The following is a 23560-nucleotide window of genomic DNA, read 5'->3' on the forward strand; positions in this document are numbered from 1 at the left end:
CCCCGCCCCCTTCTGTCGCAGCGACCAATCGGATGCGTGGATTTGACGCGGAACGCCCATTCTCGTTTCCTATTGGTGGGAATTGATCCAGCTTGCAGAAGCATTTAATAATTTAACAATGATGAATTCCTGAAGTGAAATATCTAATTGCTGTGGTTCTTTACGAGGAGTTTCTGAATGGAAACCTTGGTGGCGTTCTTTTTATTGCTTGAAACTACAATCATGGATGATAAAAAAATAAAAATTATCTTGTAATCACGACTATAAAGCACCTGTATCAATAGTGTCCTCTCCTCATACAGCATTTTACAACAAACACATCAGCCACCAGCTGTTATTTGAGGTCCCATTTCTGTGAATGCATCAGGCTGAGACAATCCCACCATGCCCTGCTGCTTCACGGATGACAGAATGTAACCTGCACTGCTCTGTTTTTACTTGGGTCACTTTTCTGTAGATGTATTTAGATGTTCTGACCTATATAACATACAGTTTGACCCATTTTGGACCTCTGTCATTTGATCCTCAGCTTAAGTTTGCTGAAGGTTATGTAGCGTGCCTGCGTTACGTAACGACTCTGGAACTAAGATAACTTGTTGGCTTTGACTGTGTCAGCAGAAATACTCACCTTATCATTTAATTGGAAAATCACAAATTGCTTGTACAGATATGAATAAATATTAGTGACTTTATGGTAGCTGTGAATCACATTCTTATACGGTGTTGCTGATTTATGTAAGAAACAATAAAGCAATGTAATTGGTGAGCACACCTATTGAGAGACAGATATGATGTAATAGTTATCAATGATGGATTTGGCTTGGGATTTCCCCCCCCCCAAAAAAAAAAAAAAACATCTAACAGAAAAATTAGATGACATAGAGGAACCAATACAGAAGTGCCGTTTGTGCAAAACAGTCAAATTAGATAACATGTTTATAAGAAGCAGATTAATTGTGCATAAACTGTGTAAAAAAAAAAAAAGCACACTTACAGCAAGTTGAGATGGATTAAAGTATAACTACAAAGTTAATTGTTAATATGTTGCATAAGACATATTAGAAAACTGTCTTTTTTTCTCGAAGCACCTTAAAACCTTAGTGATAGTGTTTATTCTTGAAAATGTCTTGCAATAAATTGCACACAACTATGATAGAACAGCTTTAATACACAAACAGAAAAATGAAAACAAAAGTGATCACAGATGTCTCTTGTAACCATTGCAGTTCATTTGGTCACTCTAGATTGTCTGTAGGTTTGAATGTGAGTGTGTGTGTTTGTGTGTTTATGTGTTGTCTTCAGTCACTTTGTCCTTTGATGGACTGGAAACCTGTCCAGTGTGTCTTGCCTTCACCAATAATGAGCTGGGATCTCTCTAAAGATTAAAAATTGAACATTAATAAGGGAGTATACATTATCACAATTTCATAGTAATAATAAAAGTGAATACCCATATATTTTACCAAAATTAACCACAAACAAACAGTTTTAGAAACTCCCAGCTGTATCAAACAAATAGACGACCCTCATCTTGCTCCTGAACCAGTAAAGAGGATTTTATCTCCTGCATTCTGGCTCATCTGATATTTTAAGGATTTCCTGCAGTGTCAAATTTCACATTTAACAGTACTGCAAGTGAGCATAAGAAGAGGCACGGACGTCAGTGATCTCCCACCTGCCCAAGTCCCTTAACAGCGAAAGGTCAAGCGTTTCAGCTCCAGCTGCCACATTTGTGTGAGTGTGAAACACGCTCTAACAACCCAGTGTAGATCTATTTCTCTAATTATCTTCACAGAAGCCTTATCCAACTGTCATGGGGAGTCGGCGCTGATCCCAGCTGACTAAGGGCATGATTAGAATACAGTTAGACCGACTGTTATTTCACCACAGCAAACACCTTTGGAGAAAAACTATTGTACACACACACACACACACATCTATTGAGCAATTCCAGTCATGATCTGTGTGATCTGCTAATGATTAATCTGATATATCAACAGACTACCACTAAAAGTGTCATTATCAACTCTTGTCACCAGGACCTTAAGTAATACAATTAAACACCAACCTGATTAAAAGTGCATCAAGAAAACATTTCGATCTGATTAAACTATGATCAGATCAGAGGAGGCGGCGTAACACAGCTCCTGATCTGATCAGGTTTCATGTTGTTACCACATTGTTTTGCTCTCCGCTGCCATGACATGTCCGTTTCGTCATGTGACGATGCTTCGCCGCAACATTTTGGGACTTCGTGGAGGAAGCAAAGCTCAACGAGGTAATGCAGGATTTTTGAATGATTGTTTTATCCAGGATTCATTTGATCACTCAGTTTGAAGGAATCCAGTCAAATCGAAATGATCGGTCAACATTTTGCAGTTTCTTCTTCTTTCTCTTCATCAAACCTGATATCACCCACGACAGGCCCAGACATATATCGTTGGCACGGATCATTTCCTCCTCTGCATGCAGCTTATATATTTGTTACAAACGTTACTGAAACCTTTGACTGTCACCTGACCTTTTTACTGGCTCTTAAACGTCAATCTGACGTTCGCTGTTCCTCATTTGCCCTCTTTAAATTCGCTGTCGGCTGCAGTGACCTAACTAATACAGAGTTTCTTCCAGTTATACGATGTAATTGCCTCTGCTTCATATAACTGTTATCAGATAGCACATTAAAACACTGAACATGTTGCTAACTGTCCCTTCGAGCAGGTCCTCGACTGGAAAATCGCCTCCTCTTCCCATCCATGTTTCCTTTTTGCAGCTAATGTGTCACATGCAGCTCGTCTTCTAATATTATTAAAAGTCAGAAAAACATTTTAGGAATACTGAAAAGAAGCAGCAGCCTCACACATTCAGCAAATCAAAACAGTTCCCTCCCTCCCTCCTTTCAGATAATGACTGAATCAGTCAAAAGACAACATAGATGTCTTGTCAGAGATCTTCACAAGACGTTTGGGGACTTGAACCACGGAGTCATTCGTGCCGTGCTGACTGCAAACTTCCAGCGTTGACTCGAGATAAACAGAAATGCTGACGGTTCACCCTTCTATACACATCATAATCTGGAAAAATTACGTTTTAGAAGTGTGTTTGTTTTGTTTCGAGTACTCTAGAACACGGTGACTGAAGGAGAGAATCTCATCACACAGTTTCTATCTTACACACGAACGCAGAATGCACACATTTCCATGTTTATTTACATCTATTCAACTCTGAATTTCTCCATAGAAAACCTGAGCCGCCCCGTCTGGTACACATGTTTGAGGCCTTGTACATGTGTGCTTGCACAGGGAGGTCTAATACTGAGAATCGTGGTGGGGTTATCAGAAAAACCAAAGTGCACAATGGCGTCTGTACCAGAGTCTTTTGATATGCTTGTGTTGTATATGGTGAAAATACAATGAACAAAACACTTTGTGCCGGGTCCGCCTGGTGATGTGGCGTTAGGGCTTCCTTGTCGAGATAAGGTGACGGCTGCTGTTTCTTCAGAGCGGTCAGCAAAGCCCCGAGTGATTCAGATGAACGCCACAAAGCAACAAGTCGGAGTCATGAGTCAGTTTTGCACAATACATCAGTAGAAACAAAATGCAGCCAAACTGTAGATTCAGGTCATTGCAGACTGACTTACACGTACTCGAGACAAGTTAACCATTTGTATAAAGAAAGGCTGGACCGCAGTCAACTGATGATGAAGCGATAGCTGGTTTGCACAGTTTAAGTGCATTGAGGATTCCAGAAAATCTTCATAGTGAATGAGTTAAAGACACAGAGATGCTGCTGGACTGTTTCTCAAGGATACAATCTGATGAATCTGGAACACCGCTGAATCTCTGTGAAAGGAAAATTTCTCCCCACCATAGGTTTGATTAACTAGCTGATCTAAATAATTCACATTCATTTAATTACTTTTAGATTTCTTAATATTGTTATTGGAATTTTTTCTTTTTATTATTATTACAACTACTTCTTGTGCTACTACCACTAAGCATAGAATCAAATCTGGTTGTGTTTGATCAGTTTATTCTGACCAACACAGCTATTCGTGTATTTTAGCTGTTCTATGAGTTACAGTCGAAAATGTTTCAAGATTTTTTAAAAAAATTGCATATTTTCATCTGATTGGTTGCAGTGAAGCAGTAAAGTGGTTATTCTCTTTTGTCACTTAGTCCTGTGATGTGTTCTGTTAAAAATCAGGAACAAATTGATATTTTTGAAGCGGTCTTTCTCACTTTTACTTGTCTCTTTTTCCAGAAATCAGCTCTGTTAAAAGATGAATTTAATCTGTAAAGTGACTGTGAGAGAAGAATCCAGGAATCTGACATATTTTAAGATCTGTCCAGCAGATGGCAGTGCAGGACTTCAGCTGAAGATGTGAGCTCTCTTCAGGCCGGGACGCTTCACCTGTCTATTTTTATACTGCTCAATTCACATCAGGGCTGCAGAGGCCTGAGGCCAATCCATCACTGGGCAAACACAGAGACAGACAATCTGAAGCATTCTCTCTCTCTCTCTCTTTGATTTAAACATTTTTGTTTATTTTGGATACCTAGATCATGAAGAAATACAGAACTAGGACATTTGAGAAAACATGGAAATCAACAGTAACAAGTAAGTATTTGAATATTCAAAACTCGCCGTAGACCAGCAGAGTGTATGGAGAAACACACACAGTCTCTTATATAACCGTGCACTTGTGTTACAAAGATCGTTTTCACATACTGTTAAGAGAGACATCTAGACTGTGCTCCAAGTTGACCATTTCTGTGAGCCATTTCTTAAAAGAAGTCACTTTTCCACTCTTGCTATGTTTTAGAATATTCCCTTTTGTAATGATACTACTATATCGTATTCATCTTTTATATAATGCAGTGATTTGGAGAGATATCACAGAAAACATGAATGTATATCAGATCAAAATTGGTTGAGTTTGGGACAGAAACAGAAACAAATCATCCGATTTGCATTCTGAGAAAGTTGGTTGAATAGAAAGTTGATGCAGGAGTAATGTGACCTGTGGCGACCTTTTAAAATTAATATTTCATTGATTAGAATTGACTTGTTATTATCTTTAAAATAGCTTTCCCAGTCCTCGTGATTTATCTCTTCAACACGGCCTTTTTAAATGCAGTAAGGAGAGATGAAATTAGTCTGCCTCGTGTCTTTGCAGGCAGGACGGCTATTCAAATATCTTTATGGCCTCCACCTTCCTCAGAGTCCTCCGCTGTAAATCTCAGCGAGTCACTTCTCTTCTCACGTCATCCTCCTCCCAGGGAGTGAGAGGTCGGCCTCAGTGTGACCTCTCACCTGGACGATACTGACGGCGCCCTGAACTCAGAATGACTGAAGACAAAGTCACTGGAACTGTTAATTAAGAAAAAGATGCAGGTTTCCATCCACATCATTGTTTTTATTGGTTGAAATATCAATTAGCTGTCCCTAAAGTGAGCGTTGCATTGTCTCTGCTGCTTTTCCAGGATCCATATTTTATTTTTTACAGTCGAGTTAACTGCAATAAATGATTTGACACACTTGCTGGTAACACTCGTTGTGTAACGCCGCTGACGCACGGCGGGGGGTGAAGTCCATCCATTGTACAATAATCTGGCTCATTAGTCAGTAGCTCCAGTAACTAATAGTTTACTTTTTAAATTCTGTTCTTCACAGTTTCTTCAAGTTCCCTGTTTAACTATTAAAAAATGCTTTGACGCGCTCCGAGCCGAGGAATGCAGTTAACATTTATTGACAATAAAGAGATGAGATCATGGAAAGTTTCCTTCATATTTCACATCGCATTAAATAAACCAGCAGCCTTAAGTTTTCCTTCTCAAAAACACATCCCCGAAACAGTTTAGGTTGTAATAAAGTTAAACTTTTATTGCAAACCAAACATGGTCACATAAATCTTAAACAATTTTACAATTTACATGACATTTAACATGACTTGTTACATATCCATATTTAGGCATACCTTTTAGTTTTATTCTTTTTTTTGTTGTTGTTGTTCTTGTTCAATATACATTAAAACTAGTACACATGACTCCAAATATACAAACAAACTTAAATACCGTCAAACTGCAGTACAGCAATATTAAAATGGAATGTTCAGTTGTCGATGTGGAGGGCACGTCTGCGGACCGCCGCGGTGTTACGGTGAGGAGAATGGAAGACTGCTGGAGGGGGGATGTGGCTGACAAGCAGGGCGACGGGAACACTTCTCAACACATCTCTCCCTCTCTCTCTCTCTCTCTCTCTCTCTCTTTCTCTCTCTCTCAGCTAGCAGCAGTGCTCTCTACTTTCATCTCTCGACCAGCAATTCAGTTTTCGTTGTGCAAACGGAGGTGTAAAACATCATCTGAGTGCGTCTCGCATGTTAAGTGACAAGTGTACTGATTTAGTGCTACATTGTTTCTCTCTGGTGTTGTCGAAAACAGAAAGAAAATTAAAAAAAAAAAAAATAATAAAAAGTCGACGACGCGGACAAACCCAAATGACGTGAGGTCTAATGGAGAGAAAGGAAACTAAAGGCACCATCGAGAGAAATCAAAGGTCCCCCGCCGTAACGTTCGGCTTCCTGTGACTCCCTTTTGAAAAAGACCCGAATAAAAATGGAAAGGAACTAAAGCACCACGATGAATGTCATCTCCACACTGCTCGTTCAGACTCAACGCGGAGGTCCCCGCAGCGCGGCAGGAAGACTCCTGCGAGGGGGGGGGGGGGGGGGGACGTCTCGCTACATAGATGAAATCAGAAATCCCCGCCGGGGCTGGAGCAGGACTTTCCATTCCAGTCTTCTTCTTTAAGAGAAAAAGTGGAAGATTGTGTGTGTGTGTGTGTGTGTGTGTGTGTGTGTGTGCTTGTGCTTGTCAGTTGTGATTTAAGGATTTAGGGGGTTGGGGGGGTTCGAGGAGGGGGGGGGGGCTTTTAAGCTGCCTGAGCTATGTGCAAAAAGATCTCCACTATCAAGTAATGACTACAGAAGGCTGGAGGGGACTCTAGGACCAAGCATTACAACCCCGACTGGCCGTGTGATCATGGCAGACGTCCTCTTTGCAGCAGGTTGCTTTTAAACGCATTCAAGACTTGGAGAGGATATGGCAAGTACACATTGTTTAAGTTTTGTCGCAGGTGCAGAACTGTTGCGGGATTCGGTTGGAGAGTATCCATCATTCGGAAAAAAGGACACACGGGGTCGGGGGGTCACGATGCAAGTCCGTGGACATGGCACGCGTCATGTCGAGTCTGTTGGAGAGTCCGAGTTAAATCCTATAGGTAGGAGTCCATGGACGGGGCGTAGGAAAAGCCCACGAAGGCCTCGGCCGCCTCTTTGATGCTGGCCGTGACGAGGGCGCTGTCCGGGGAGCAGCCGATGGAGCTGGGAACCGGCTCCTCTGTGAACTCTGGATCGAAGTGCCGCAGGTCGTTGGGTCCCGTCTGCAGCAGGGGAGAAAGGTCGGGTTAGCATGGTCGTGCTCTCTGCTCTTAATCCGATTATATGAATGGAAAAACTCAGGATGGGGATAAGAAAGTAGCTACTTTTTCTAATAAAGTCTTTAAAATCTTTAATAAAGTATTTAGAAAGTAATCTTACCACGTTGGGGTTGAATGGAGGCGTGATCTTCTTGGCGTTGAGGTCGTCCCAGTTGATTGGGGAGAAGAATACGTGGTTCTTTATTTCGATCTGAAAAGGAAAAGATCACCATCAATTAATTAAATTCTACATCTTAAGTTTCACGGACGCAACGGACAGACAAGTCGGTGAAAACTTACAAAGTCGTCGGTGCAGCCCAGCCTCTTGGTCCGGTCTTTCTGCAGCAGCCCCTCCAGCAGATGTCTGGCTGCGTTGGAAATGTTGGGCTTCAGCTGCAGCGGCTTGTTCAGGATGTTGTCGTACATCTCTGCAGTGTTGCGACTGTAGAACGGAGGCTGGCGGGGGGGACGGAGCAAAGGAAATCAATTAGCGTCTTGGCAGCAACGCATACGCACTGCTCAGGTGGAATTAGGTCTGCAACAGTCCTACTGCAACACTTGGCTGAACAGAGGTCTAGTGTTTTGTGAAGGTGTGTGTTTACTCACCAGGCCGTACAGCATTTCGTAGAGAACAGCTCCTAAACACCACCAGTCCACTGTCCGGTCGTAGGGCTGCTTGTGTAGCACCTCAGGAGCCAAATACTGTAGGAAGAACGGTGAACATGGTGAGTTGTTGCATTGCTGAATGTTGCAAAGAAAAAGAAAATGATGCCGGTCTGTGTCCGTGCGGGGTTTATCCTTACCTCCGGCGTACCGCAAAAGGTCGACGTGGTCCCGTTAGGCTCGATGTTTTCCTTGCAGAGACCAAAGTCTGTGAGAATGATGTGTCCCTGGGAGTCCAGCAGGATGTTCTCCGGCTTCAGGTCTCTGTAGACGATGTTGAGCGAATGGAGGTATCCCAGAGCGCTGGCGATCTCCGCGGCGTAGAACCTGGCCCGGGGTTCCAGGAAGCAGCGCTCTCTCTGCAAGTGGTAGAACAACTGGAAGAGAAAAAAATAAAAAGAGAGGAAATGTTACTTAAGTAAGTGAAGAGAAAAGTAGCAAAACTAGAACTGCCTGCCCTGTATATCCTCAGTCTAACAGTCCTAAGCAGAGATGGTAGATTAGTGAAAGAAAACCAGACAATTAAAAAGACAAACACAGAGACAGAGAGGAACGCAGAGGGGCGGAAGTGAAGAGACAGGAAGGCAACAGCCTGAAAGGTTTGAAAGTTAAAGACAGATGAAACGAGGGCCAAAGGTGGAGCGAGGCGCCAGCAGGATGGAGTACAAAAAGAAGGGAAGAAAAAGGGAAAGAACGGCGGAGAGCGAATGCCTCTCGCTTCCTGGTGAGGTCCATATTTAATCAGCTCTGTCTCTGCTCGTCCAACAATCACCGGAAATTAGCTCGATTAGACACACAGCCGGTCTGAATGCAGCTCTAATTTTGGCGCACAGTTTCTCCTGCTCTCCTAACCCACCCTATGATTTCCTGAGAGGTGTTTCCTTTTGTGATGAAAAGAAAAAAAAAAGAAGCAAAAGACAGAGCGACAGCTTCTATTCTGCGGCTCATGGCAGGAAATCCCCTCTGTCTGTCTCTGCTTCATCTTTGTTTTTGGCTCTGACAGAATATCGCCGCTTTAAAAAACGTTGCTAGTTTTATGGACCATTGATTTCCCTGTTCTTTGTTCCTCTAGCTTTTCCCTATTACCATATTTCATCTATAGCTCCTTCTTAAAACGGCTCAGCGTTTCTCTCTCTACCCCATCGTCTCTTATCTGTCTCGTCCTTGTTTTTTTTTTTGTTTTTTTGCTCACCTCTCCTCCGTTGATGTAGTCCAGGATGAAATAGAGTTTGTCCGCCGTTTGGAAAGAGTAGTGCAGTCCCACCAGAAATGGGTGCTTGACATTCTTTAGAAGCACATTCCTCTCTGACATGATGTGTTTCTCCTTTAAAAAAAACAGAACAGAGGTTAGACATACCTTGTCTGGTATGTAAACGTTTATCCGTCGCTTCAGCTGAAGGCACGTCTCGAGGAACGCTCACCTCCTTCTTTTTCAGAATGGCTTTTTTCTGTAAGACTTTGACGGCGTAAAACTGGTCATCTGTGCGGTGGCGCGCCAGCAGGACCTTCCCGAAGCTGCCCTTGCCGATCACCTTGAGGAAGTGGAAATCGCTGGGCTTGGCCGAAGGGTTGGACGACGGGCCGAGGTTGATCTGTTGGGATGGACTGGGCTGTGGAAAAAAACATGGCGGTCAGGCGCATACATGCGGTAAACATATAAACAAAACACCATGCTGAGGTGCATGCGTGCAAAAAGCGAACGTATAAACAAAGGAAGAAGCAGACAATACGCTGCTTAAATCAAGCGTACTCACAGGAGGTGAAGGGTTTGTGTTCATGAGTTCAGCATCCTGAGGGGAATTCAGGTTCAGAATAGACTGAACCTCGGGACTGAAAGAAGAAGAAAGCAGAGTTCAGACTGATAATGAAGCAAGAAGTGCGTCCTCGGTGTCTGCGGCGTGAATCAGCTGATGTGGGAGTCAGGAGGTCCAGGCCGCAGACTAATGTCTGACGTTTCCTCGCTGTGTTTCCCAATGTTTTGTTTCCCCGGTGAATGCAGAAGAATGACATTATTCAGATGGTACTCACTGTTTGCAGGCGTAGGAGTTTGTGGCAAGCCGCTGAATGAAGTCGTTCAGACCCATCTTCCTTTGTTTCATAAAAGCTGGAAAACAAAACAAGAAGAAAATAAAAAATAATAAATGAGACACTCTGAATAGAAGAAAACACAAATCTGTTAAGAAGCTCAGAAATCCCGCGTACCGGTTACTAACGCCACTAGTCCTCTGGACTTAGAGTAAGTCAGCGCAGCCTCTTTTGTTTCTGTTTTGATGATCATGCTGAGTCCAGCTGTTGCTCTCTTCTCATCCACAGCAGAAAGCCAAAATACAACTACCAGGTTTTGGCTGTGGGTTTATAAGAGGTCTGGAGGGGGGGAGGAGGTGCTCCCGTGCTCCCACACCCCCCCCCCCCCGGTGGGCGTGAACCTCTGTAAACAGTGAGTTACGGAACACAGAGCGTGAGGGGGATTGATCACGACCACGGCCAATCAGCGGCCGTTGCGCGCGCCGTGCGTCACGGCCTCACCTCGAGCGTGCCTAGGAAAACTAGGAAGACTTTTTTTTTTTTTTTTAACCGAAGTCAAACAACAGCACAGTCTGTATTATATGCACATGTTTGTGCAATACTGTGGAAACATTGCATTGCAAGTCCTGCGTCATGCGGTCTAACTCTAAAAAACCGCACAATGAGCCGTTTTGTAATTAATTATTTATTTATTTTCAATGAAAAGTTTAACATATGGGTGCTTTCAGGAGTTTAGAAAAGCCGTCTACAAAGAAATGACTGCATGTGAAGCCAAACTGCAATATTGAGCTCAGCTGGTTATTTGTGCCACAGCGCGTCTGGGTTTCTTATCCCTTGAAAGATTGTAACTAGGCACTAAACCAATAATTTGATAGCCTCTTAACTCAGACTGTCCGCGGTCCCTCGGTTAAGACTGGCGCAGGGTCTCTCCATATACAAAAGAGAGAAGAGGGCGAGTCTGAGCAGAGGGAGGCCAGTTGCCAAAAACGCCGCTGGTAGTGGAAAAGTACAGAGTGAGAAACTCCTGGATGCCCCAAGTTCAAAACACACAGAGGCGAGAACCGATACATAAGCTGAATGAGCCTATCAGAAGCCGGCAAAGCGTCTAAAAATGCGGCTCAAATATGGAAAATGCCACTTTACGCAATGTTTGGAGCGCATGAGGCGTTGATACGCTCTCGGGTTCAGACGCACTCGGTTACATAAGGCACCTGGTTCAAGTTTACCTACAGACCTCTCGGTGTAATGACAGTTTGTGAGAAGATGATATCACATTTAGAGATCCAAACTCTTCTGTAAAGAGCAAACATCGCTGTGCGTAAAAAGGAGGATAGAGACGGTGGATCCAAAATAAAGCACATTTCCGAAACATTTAGTGACAAAAGTTTGGTGGGTGCAATGCGTGAAAAACAACTGCGGAGCACAAAACTGTGTCTATGAATTGCTGCATAACATAATCTGCTTCAAAGCGAAAAAACTGATCGTAATAAAACAAATTAACCATTATAACCATTTTACTCCATATTCATCGAAGCGCAGCAGAATCCAAAACAACTGGGTCACGCCGGAGGGACTTCAACTCAGCAGGCTGAAAAAGACAGTTTCCAAGGTTTCTCTGGCACTTTAGTCACTATTACCCCCCATCAGGAGGCTTCTCCGTTTGACACCATAATAAATCCAGGTCACGGGCTGAAGGGGTGAATGGAGCGCCCCCAAGTATGTCTGCCAAAACCATCCTCACCGCACAAACTGGGTTAGCAGCGACAACATCTCCCTTTCTCATAAGAAAACCACAATTTTCTAACAGTTTTCAACCTGCAGTGTACTATAACTTGTACAAAAATAATTATCTTTTCTTTTTCCAGTTCACCTGAGTGCGTTTCTGTTAGAATTCGTCAGCCTTACTTACATGTCAGAGAGGTCGTTTTGTCTTTCATGGGGACGCTTTGATTCGCGGATCAGAGAAGAAGAAAGGTCTGAGGCTCCTTGGCAGCGAGGTAATCGAACTACACTACATTCCTCCTCCTGAAGGGCTTCTTCCAGATTTTTTTCGCCTCCTTCGCAGGGCGGAGACGTCCCGCCCGCCTCCCTGAGCGGCGCTGCGGGCGGGGTGGCGCGATGCCTTCACGGACCCTCCGTCACTTCAGCTCTCACGGCCTCAGCGCCAGCCAGACTTTTATTGAGCTTCAGTTGTATCTGTATCTGTCTCCATCTCACACATCCAGGCCATCAAGGCCTGTGTGCCAACACTGGCTCTGAGATAACACTGACATATCAGTGATGCTGTCACAGCAAACTTCCAAAAGCACCAAACTGCACTTTTCTAAATATTATTTTTTTTACTAGTTCATTTCAAGTTCCTCAACTATTTATTCTCCTGTTCTGATTGCATTTTGACTATTAAATGCTGTTTAATATTCTTGTCAATACTTACTTACTTACTTACTTCAAGGATTTTACTGCAATTTCATTTATTTGTTTGCCTTTGAGAAGCACTTTGAATTGCCTTGTGTTTGAATGATGCTACACAAATAAAGTAGTCTTGTCTCATTGCCTTAACATCAGTCTCAAATAGATGCTTTCAGGATGAGTTTGTAAAAACACCCATGATGCAACAGCTATAATAGAATTTTTTTTTATTTTGAAACATTTGACTTTATTTTGGATAAGAATGCATCATTACAATTCGATTGATGTTGAGATACCAATTTTTGGAAGTAATTACTTAGTTTTTTTGAAAATATGGGTATTTTTATCTCATATACTCTATGCAATAACAAAGAAAAACTTTCAAGTTTAGAGATAAAGGTCATTATGGTGGTATTTTAGCCATCCGGCACTCTCATAATGAAATTTGACAGTTTGTAGCCTCTGAAACAAAGTGTGTTTGACACTCCTGAGTTAGACCAACGCTCATCAAACTACGGTACTCTGAGATCTTCCTCTCCTCCGCATCTCTTGCTCCATCTCCAACATCCAACATATTCAATATATCCACCATCTGTTGTCAGCACATGTCCAGACCATCTCAGTTTTTCATCTCCAGCTTTTGGTCTGAAATATTCAACCTCAGCTGTCCCTCTGGCTGTCTGACCGTCCTACTTGAAATTCTGTCCTCCTCACCCTCTCACCATCTTCTTCATATCTGCCGCCTCCCGTTCAGCTTCCGATGTTAAAGATACTGCCGTGTCGCTCAGCAAGTTTCACTACGATCAAATGCCTGCAGTAGTCAGTTAAATAAAATCCTTTAAAGTACACAAACAAGTCACACTGGGAGGAAAATATGTACAGTGTATTAAACTCATCACAAATCCAGTCTTCACACTTTTTTCTCTGTCACTAGTTGAAATCAATCACACTCTGGGCTCAGAATTAAACAACAGTCCAGATGTGGAAATTCACTGTGTTCACACTGATTCAAAGCTGACACCAACAACATGTTTTATACTGCATTAATTAACCCCGTCTCTTGATAAATTGCTTTCCCTCTATCGTAAGCACTTGTATGTGTCCAGTTGTTGTTGTTGAGAGAAAGATGAAACAGAGGAAAGCCTGAAGTTAGACTGTAGCTATAGAAATGGGCCATGTTTACTGGAAGGAAAGAGAACTGGGATGAATCTGGAGGATTGTGTAGGATGATCGTATAGATTACTGAAAATAAATCTCTTATACAACAAACTGCACAACTCTTCAAGCCGTACAGGAAGGATGTCAACCAACAATCCTTTTTACGTAACAAAGTTTTGCAGCTTATATCTACTGTAGTTGTTATAATTATTTATTTTTAATTGCAAGTTTTGCTTGAACGTTTCATCGTCTCAGGCTGAACTGAACCTACCTGCTTTTTATCCTTTGTTTATTCTGAGAACAATGCACTCTTGTTTTAGCATGCCTTGCTCATAGGCGGTCACACACACTGGCTGGGAAACAGCCACGTCGTCCAGCCACAGTTTGATCAGAATGTTTGATTTGGTTTTCCAATGACAACAGTGACTCCACCTGTTTCACATTTCCCATCCAATACGGCCTGCCAATCCAGGGATCCGAACCGGCAACCTTCTGAGCATAAATCCAATGGCGAGCGACTGGCACGAATGTACAGACTGATGCAAGAAGTGCAAATGTAACCGGAGAGCATGTGTATGTGTGTGTGTGTGTGTGTGTGTGTGTGTGTGTGTGTGTGTGTGTGTGTGTGTTTGACTCTGCAGCATCTTAAATATAGCCTCAACTTTATACTTCTGTCTCTGTTCCCCCCGAACTCAGGTCAGATCTATTATTAATCTGTCCTATGAAGCCACCTGATGCACACATTCACTGAGCCAGAGGGCAAAACAAAGCACACACACACACGCGCGCACGCGCACACACACTGATACACACGAGCTGGAGGGCAAAAAAGTCATGCAGAGACACACACACACAGACACTTCTCACAGAGCGTAGGAGAAAGGACACATCAGTTTTCTCCTCAATTCCCACATGGTTCCTCCGACACGCCCCTTCCTCGGCGCGCCACCTGGAGCTCGCTGCTGTTTGTTAATTTCGACCTTGAGACGATACAGGTTGCGCTACTTTCACGACACCCCTCAGCAAGTATTTCATCTAAAATGCCGTTTTGCTGACACGGCAGTCGCCGTCCGTGAGGGACACAGACCGACGTCTCGTTTCAGAATTTCAAAGCATCACATGCAGGATAGAGGAAGCTCGCACCGCATGGTTCTTTCTCAAAACAGGACAGTAAAGAAGTCAAGAAATGCAGAAACCAGCAGAGAAATGATGGCAACCTTGAAAAAGTCCACGGTCTTTCGGTTAAATTCCTTCATGTTGTCTCAATAGGAAGCGAGTGAAATGCCGGGTAAGGCGCAGAACAGATGAGGGAGAAGACTCCACGTTACCTCCACTCAGGTCCGAGCACCGCTCCCGAGTCTGCATCTGCTGGCCATGGCCGAGAGGTGAATGAAACGAGAGCTCAGTGGTGAGAGAAGATCAGATGAGAGGAAAAATAGAGAGGGGGAGCGATGCTATAACAAAAGGTCCTCTCTCTCAGTGTTTTTCCAATCTGGCCCTCTTGCACTTGTGGATTTACATGCCCGAGGCTGATTCCCTGAAAAAAAAAAAAAAAAAAGAGGAGGCTCCACAATGCTCCAGCTTTGTGTTTGTTGCCTCGCTAAATGTGTGTGTTGGGCACTAGTATGTTATGTAACCCACTAGTGGCACTGTCATTGACGCCAAAGAAAGCACTGACTCACACACACGCTCTCTGTGGGCCATTTTGTGAAAGGACGGGAAGCGGGTGGCTTGGTTTTAAAGTTGCAGTGTGAACAAACCTAAACACAGAACGCAGATCCCTCCATCTATAAAGCGTATGGCCATAATCCCAATACCATCTTTTAAATCCGCTCTCTTGTATGAGGGCTCGTCACCTCTGCGCCGTAAAGTCCCGCTCTTCTTCTCGAAGATGCGGCGGTCTGTGGCTACGGCTGATCCGGTGGTGAATGTGAATGGCTGGTGAACCAGATGACACCGTTATATAAAGGCCGCTGCTATTCACAGAGGACAACAAGGCTTTATTTTGTCCCAGATGGGTCGATGGCCAATTGGGCAGCTAAATGTTAGCCTACTTATCACTTAATCTTCCTCTTTCAATAGTCATGTGACCACGGCCGTGCTTTAGTCTTGATTGTCAGGTTTTGACATTTGCAGGATTTGATGTGTTTCAGAGCTTTGGTTTTAGAGAAGCTGTGTGAAATATCTCATTGTATTATTTTTATTTGCAATATTTGTTGTTTATTTGTTATTCTGATCAACATTATGGTCGACTGAAAGCTGGTTAAAAGTCACTCGTTTTGGTTATTTTGGGCTGTTTGAGATCATTATGAGCATCCATTTGCAAGGGGATAGAATTTTCGCTAGTTATGCATAACTTATCATAACACCCGCTCTCAAAAGAAACAAATTACTGGAAGTTCTTCTAAAGTTATTATGACAGTAAACTAATATTTAATTAGGGCTGCAAATACTTCTCTGGCACTGTGGAGGAAGGCAAACGTCGCAAATGCTGAAGCAAACAGTGGACCAGGAAGAGAGAGAGCAAGAGAGAGAGAGAGAGACTGTTTACATCTACAGCAACTTCTATCGAAGCATCGGCAATAAATTGCAACTGCAATATCAATTTCATCAAAGTAATCAGTCACTTTCAAACACTGTGGTGTTTCAGTAATTTGTTTATAGCATAAAGATCATTATTTACAGCGCGGGCCGTGACGGAGGCGTTACACCGTAACAGCGTCTCGTATGGCGCTGCGGTAAATGATTGTTTTGCTGTGGCGGTCAGGATGTTCTGACACTGTCAAAGCGATTGACTGCCTTCACGTTTAGTGACGTGTTAGCATGCATTTGTTTGCGCAGATGGACGTGTGCGTGCTCGTTCATGCCCGTGTGCACGCAGGTGTGTGCACGTTTGTCCTGTTGAGTCGATGAGTCACAGAATACAGTTGGAGTGGAAAGTGATTAGCTATTGAAAAGATGTCCCAGCATTATGTTGCACTATTGGTAACAAAAGAGTAAAGTCTGAGAAAAAAAAACAGAGAGAGAGAGAACCCAGGTTAAGTAATCATATGTCCTAAAGATCTGATGGCATCTGATCAAGAAAAGCTCCATAATTCAGGCTGATTCACTGCAGTGCTGCTGATTGACAAGCACACTCATTTTTTTAATAAGGCCTTCTTCAGCAAATGCTCATTACATAACGCAACGCCGTACTTTTCATTTGAGAGAAGGACAGAATTACATTAATCCGCAAAATTAGACGGTCAAAACTCTTCTGCCTATAATTATCATTACTGAATCCTTCGCTTGGCTGCCGCTGCTTTCTGCCGCGTCTTCTGTCACAAACAAAACTGCATCCCTGCAAATGACGCACATGTGACAGTCTCCGGCTCAGAAGTGCTCCCGAAGCCGCTAATTGCCGAACGTGCACCGGCAGGGTGTAGCGGCGTGACGGCAGAGGCCGCAGGAACAGCCTGTCATCAGCTCGCCTAATTGCTCAGATTTCTCTGCGCACACAGAAAACTCCTATTAGCGGGCCGACGACTGCCAGTGGAAAACATTGTTAGCAAAACATGGCTTGGAGGTGTTCCAACAGGTAGCTGGTTCCTGCAGGTCTGTTAAAAATGTAATTCCTTCGACAGCACAGAAGTGGTATACTGAACCACAAAGCAGGCACGCAAAGTGTTTCCTCAATCTGATGCATCTTTATACTTTACACAACTTTAACGGCTCACTCAGCTTGAGTTTCAGTAAAGAGCATAAAGCATGCTTATCAGTCATGATATCGCTGCCAACAATGCGGAAACAACTCGGTCTTTCATATTTGCAGTGCACTGGCATCAGATGTACAGGAGATAAACACAGCAGCATGTAAACTGTGCATCCCACTGTTTTTCTCAGCCTGGACGGCTGGAAGGATACAGAAAGAAATAATGTAAAGGAGGAGCCTGCAGACTCCATAATTTAAGAACATTTTGTACATTTTGCCTTTCATGTTTCAACCGGCTTATTACTACTGATTCACCTTCCAGTCCAAAAGCCAAAAAAAAATTCAAGTGTCACGAGTTCAAAGTGTGGAATGTTGATTCATTTTCACCTGCTAATTATCGTTCATAGAGTGAAACCAATCTAAAGTTATTAAATAGAAAATAATACGGCAGCTGTTGTGGAGTCACTTAAGGGCAGATGTAGAAATGGCTGCATGAATAAAAAAAAACGTGACAAATCAGCTTCTGGCCAAAACGTGACACACAGGTCCAGATGGCGCACTTCAGATTTAACTACGATTTACGGCACAAATACGAGACATAATGAAGAAATAAACCACAATTGTCACACACTGTCCTCTTGGCAATGAACCAAGCTGGACTTTCTCCAAGTCACACAGCAGTCGGGGGCAACACACACTTCACTATCCACACATCTGCTAAAGTCGAACTGTAAACAACAAAAGCGTTGCTGAGTTTTGTGTCTCATGATCGGTCCCACGAGTCGTGAGCTCAACTACTGTTTTCCAGCCTCCGCTAAATAAATAGCAATTGTGGTTTTTTGGACAACTGTCATTACCCTCGGGGTTTCTGGGGCTGGATCAGAGGACCGACCAGGGAGCTGAGGTAGTCTTACAAATTCATGGTTTCAAAGAGAAACACGACAACAAACAGGAGAACAGCAAATTTAATAATGGGGGAAAAAAAAGGATCATTTAAATGAACTAAGCCGCAGACAGTAATGGGAAATGACTTGGGGCTGCCAGAGGGGGATGACAGAGACACAGTTCGTGCTCTGGAGTCACAGCATGAAAGCAGATGGAAAGAAGACGGCGGGAGGAAGTGGAAGAATACAGAACAACGGGCTGAGCTGCTGGTTACTTACAGTTGTCGCCAGGGCAACAGTAGCTGTCTGGGTCTGACTCATTGTGGTAGTACAGGTCCATCGCCTGGGGGGGAAATATGGCAACGCTCGGTGTAAAAACAATAACAATATGGTCAAATACTGGAATGAAACTAGCTGAGGGGAATCACCATCAGTAGGCTTATTAAACATGAAACAGACTGTTTACACATTCAACAATACTTTACGTAGATACACGTTATTCACAGTGACATTAGATAACATAACAAAAATATATAACAAAATGATTCTCATGTATTTATCTAATAATTACTATTTAGGTAATGAGGACTGTATGAATGAGGCGTGAATAGGTGAACTGCATATATTCCTGAAACCGGCGATTCGGACCACCAGCTGATTTGTGACCCAATTCCATTTAGTTCCTCCTGACATGTTTTACTGCAGCTGGGTTTCCAGGGTGAGACGGCACTCAATCACTTGCTTTCCCGCACCGAAAGTGGCGATAAACCCCTGCTCAAACAACTTTTTTTGGGCCAATTACAAGTTGGGCCAAGACATCTGTTGGATCTCGTCTTGCCGATTACTCCGCTCTTTTTATTTTAACCCGGAAACTAATTGTGTTTGTACTTATGTTTCTGAGACAGTCGAGGGAGCATTGTAGAACTTTAAGTGTTGCTCTGTATTTTTTTCTCACAGACCAAAAATCTTCGTAAAAGCCTAATTGGTGCCGATTACCCACAGGTGTTTATGTGTGGCTCTTTGTTTCTTTGTGGTTGATGATGATGGCTGATAGCTAATTACCAAGCAAACCCTCTCTTTAATGTGTTGAAGGCAGAATTTTTGGAATGATAAACCCACAGCAGCTCCACCTCCAGCTCCAGTTTTCCTTTTCACGTGCAGTAATGGCACAATTGCCATTTGTCACAGCAGCAGCGGCGTTTTACATTTCAAAACATCCTGGTGGGACTGCTGGGTACGACTTTTCTGTGATGTTGCTTGTCACTCATGAACTTTTCAAAGTGGCCAGAATCTTTTTTTTTTTTTTTTTTTTTTTTTTTAAATACGGTCTTAGCCTAGTTTTGCGATGGCGTCTGGTGAAAGACTCGTCGTCTTTTTTTCCCATGGGTGTTTTCCTGGGAGATCGAGACAAGCCGAGGCATGCGTGCGCACCCAAGTCGTTCCGGTCTCATCAGTTTGTTCAGTCGCTCAGAGGCGAAGCCTTCAACAGCTCGCCTCTTACAACGCTCGTTTCATCTTCATCTAAATTTTAATGCAGCTGTCAGTAGTCTCAGATACACACACACACACACGCATATATATATGGCCGTATGTTTATTCATACCACTTTATAGTGTCAACATTTGGAAGCTCTCCACCATTCATGCCCTTCTTATGCTTTCTCCTCGCGTTTGCCTCACCAGTAGCTGTCTGCCCGCTCTCCCTTCCCATGCCCTTCCTCTGTCTTTCCTCGGGTTGTTTATTGATTCAGTTGGTGTCTGATGGAGTTGTATCCATAGCGATGGTGAAATCTTGAGTTTCTGTTCATTAATATTTCATGGTGAATTTATTTCTTCAAAAGAAGACCGAAAGTTTGGCTCTTTGAAACGGCGGTGGAGAGAAGCAGGGTGGATTGGTGTTTTTTTTTATTTTATTTTTTTCCAGCACGGGTCAAGGAGAGGTAGATGTCTGTATAAAGTCTGTGAGTCAGAAGACGGAGCAACTGAATAAGTTTGATCTATTTGACGCCTGTCACGTTAAAATAAACTTAATGCTCGACCAATAATACCACACAGATAGTGTTGGTGGTGCTACAGCAGTCTTGTTGGCAGTGGGATGAACCTGCCTGTGTGCGTTGGCGTGGCTGCCAGGTGTCCTCCAGGGCGTAGGTGATGTAGGGTCCGCTGCAGATGGAGCACTCCAGCATGACGGGGCTGGCCAGGAGGGGCGAGGCGTGGACCCCCCAGGACTGACAGCAGCCCTGGTGGACGTCGGACTCCGCTTCCTTCTGCTTGCCGGCGTTGTCCCCGTGATGGCGCGCCAGCATCTTCCACTTCCTGACCTGTGGGTGAGGACGAAGCCAGTCCATCGCTCAGTTAATGATAATAATACAGTTTTAAACTGTAGCTTTCAGGGTCATGGATTATGTTAGGTTATAAAAATGTTGTGGATTTCTATGAAGACTGAGTCATGTAATGATCAAGCAGAATGCAGTTATTGAGGATGTATTTGATTTTGCAGTAACTTGAAAAATGTATTCATTCGTTTTTTTTTTAACTTCAAATGAAGGAAAGCAGGAGACGAATGACTCAAGTCTTTTCGCGAGTGTGATATTATTATTTCTTGATTGGATATTGAATGAAGCGATGCTGCAGCATAATGCAATTAAGAGAAAACAAACAGTGTAGGAACAAATCAATAGTCATAAAAGGATCATCAGAATATAAAAACACCTTTATGATAATAAAAAGGCACTTGTGGAATAAAGCAGTTATTAAAAATATCAAATTACAACAATATGAGCTGTTCAGTAGAAACATGTTTGCGTTTGCTCTGTGCAGAAGGCGGTGAGTGACTCGGTCTCAGTAAATCTTCATGTGAGAGCAGCGCAGAGAGAAACTCTCCAGGGAGCATTTCTTTCTACAGACCACTTCTTCTCCATCGCAGTGTAGCATGTGGCTGGCAGGACTGACAGAATGCATGCTCCAGAGAGAAAACACACACACACACACACACACACACACACACACACACACACACACACACACACACACACAGGAACACAAAATGACATGTGAAGGGAAAAATGTAAGATACACGACACACTCGAAGGAAAGGTCAAGGTGCACATATTTCTGGAAGAACCCAAATTGCAAGGATGGACGTGTCGGTGACCCAGAGCGACCGTTATGTGAGGTAAATGGCGTCCTTGGCGCGCAGAGCGGCCAGGTTCAGAGGCTGCGGCCGTTTGAAATGAGTCTTATCAAGGCCTCCATCAGCAGCTGCTGCTCCGCTGGCCCCAACATCACCACCGCTTGGCAACGAAAGGTGTGTGTGTGTTGGTTTGTGTGTGTGCGCACATGAAAACACCCTTCCCAATGTGTAAATTGGTCATCCTTTGACTTTTACTATAATCCTGTGCTGGAAGGACATAAACCATCACTGAAGGTCAGGAACAGTATACAAATCTCTCATTACACTGTGTGTGTGTGTATTTGTGCACGCACACACGTGCACCTTGCGTGACCGTCACTCCCACTGATGTGTGAATGGGTGAATGACCATGGCTAACATTGTAAAGTGCACTGGGGCTCTCTAAATGGACTCCATTCACAAGCACACGAGTATTTCCCGTTAAAGGAAAACGCGCTTTAATGTTTCTGCCACATATTTTTGTGCAAGAAGATAAACATCAAGCTCCGCCCTCCTGCGTCACACGAAAGCATTTAAAACTTTTCAACTGATCTCAATCAGAAATTCATTTTTGTGAGTTTTTGTCATAGTAAAGTCGTAATTCAAGTCTGGTATTTATGTAACATCGTGACCTTCTTCCTTCAGGGGAACAGACATTGAAGCATATACTGAACTTCATGAACTTCTTCGTTTCCATTTCGAGGTTCATATTGGAAACATATTAAAATGTCCAGGACAGGTTTCCTGTGCATCATGTTTCTATTTCATCGGTTTTAACATGTTCAGAACCACGAGCTGCTTGGCGTGTAACCTCTACCTTTCATTCAGCTCTGTTCCGGTAACAGACGGTATCACGCATTCCTTCAGGGGGCATGAAAATATGTGTGCAGCAAGGCCGCCCGCAGCAGACACATTTAAATGTATATATGTAGGTATGTATGCCATTTTCCAATCTCCCCTTCCTTCTGAACTGCTTCCCTGCCCTTTGACCCTGTTTTGTGCTTCAGCCCATTAAGACAACATCCCACATGTTGCATAAGGTTTATCCTACAAAATCTGCTCTCTCAGCTCACACACTCAGGAAGGAATTTATTCCAGAGAGACTCCTGCGCCGAGACCAGGATGTGTGTATCAGCCACACCGTTCTATAAATCAAGAAATGAAAACATCGCATGAATCACGTTCATACGCGGCTTCCAGCTTCTCCCTCACTAACCTCCTTATATGCGCAGGTTTGTCTCGGTCGGAGGAAAACATTTTAGTCACTCACATTGTTATGCAAAAACTTTGCCTGAAGGTTTTTGACCTTTACACCCATACGATAAACCTGTTCATAAATTGCCGGGTTGTATAACAGGACCATCACTCAATACTCCGTCCACTCCACAGCGGCTGCTGGTTCAGCGTGGCACACGGCGGCGTTCTGTGCGGTCGTTCGCCGGGCCCAGGTTCCACCCCCCCCCCCCTCCTTCACGCCTCGCACTGCTGCGTCTCCGCCCGTGTCCTCCGCCGACTCCCCTCAGCGCATTAAATCTAACAGGCCCGGAGTCGCGCGCGAGCGGAGATACAGACACAAAGCAAAATATGTTTGAAAGACAAAAAGATAAACAGAGAATGGGACTGTAAGACAGCCTTACATAAGCCATTCCATTCTCTGCCGGAGATAAGACTTTCTCATTAACGACAAGGTCGCCGCTCTTTCTTCCCGCCGTCTCTCCTCTGTCTCTGTTACGGGATCACAGACGGAGGTCTCATAATGAGCGGAGACGGAGGGAATTCTGATCCAAATGGTAAAAGAGGGAAAGAGCCGTGACTCAGGCTGTCCGCGAGGAACACAATCAGCGGGCGGACAATGCGCGGCGGAGGAGTCGGAGCCTCGGTGGAGTTTAGGAGACTGAATGTGAACAAAAGTGAAAACATCTGGGGAATGAGACAGGCTGTCGTGTTCCGAGTGTGCTCTTTTAAGAAACCGTGGCTTATGTTCTGTATTTTTGTCCAAATTCTAAAAGAATATTTCTCAAGCCAAAAAGAATTTATTTTTTTTCATCTCCCTGAAACCTGCTTGGCTTTGAGAAGTTATTTT

At 43.7% G+C, this 23560-nt stretch overlaps 1 protein-coding gene and 1 long non-coding RNA gene across 5 annotated transcripts in view; one reads left to right on the forward strand and one right to left on the reverse strand.

The window, feature by feature from the left end:
* The first annotated feature begins 480 nt into the window (after positions 1–480).
* Positions 481–22472, forward strand: LOC115401459 (uncharacterized). The gene is made up of 3 exons (XR_003932956.1): positions 481–491; positions 8627–8634; positions 22383–22472. It is a non-coding gene; the product is annotated as an uncharacterized LOC115401459 (long non-coding RNA).
* sgk1 (serum/glucocorticoid regulated kinase 1) overlaps positions 5862–23560 on the reverse strand; it is a 30443-nt gene continuing 12744 nt past the window's right edge. Inside the window, exons 4-14 of one of the 4 annotated variants that reach the window (XM_030109648.1) lie at positions 20411–20626; positions 18586–18649; positions 10168–10243; positions 9894–9969; positions 9561–9749; positions 9332–9463; positions 8280–8516; positions 8083–8178; positions 7777–7932; positions 7598–7687; positions 5862–7440 (exon numbers count right to left, since the gene is read on the reverse strand). In XM_030109648.1, the coding sequence (XP_029965508.1) occupies positions 7273–7440; positions 7598–7687; positions 7777–7932; positions 8083–8178; positions 8280–8516; positions 9332–9463; positions 9561–9749; positions 9894–9969; positions 10168–10243; positions 18586–18649; positions 20411–20626 (1500 nt within the window). In that variant the 3' untranslated portion in view covers positions 5862–7272. Of the gene's footprint in view, positions 7441–7597; positions 7688–7776; positions 7933–8082; positions 8179–8279; positions 8517–9331; positions 9464–9560; positions 9750–9893; positions 9970–10167; positions 10244–10341; positions 10494–12073; positions 12222–15059; positions 15208–18585; positions 18650–20410; positions 20627–23560 lie in introns of those variants that run through there. The other 3 variants (XM_030109650.1, XM_030109651.1, XM_030109649.1) reach the window with 3 other exon arrangements.

Source organism: Salarias fasciatus, chromosome 15 (genome assembly GCF_902148845.1).
Source record: "Salarias fasciatus chromosome 15, fSalaFa1.1, whole genome shotgun sequence".
Classification (NCBI taxonomy): Eukaryota; Metazoa; Chordata; class Actinopteri; order Blenniiformes; family Blenniidae; genus Salarias; species Salarias fasciatus.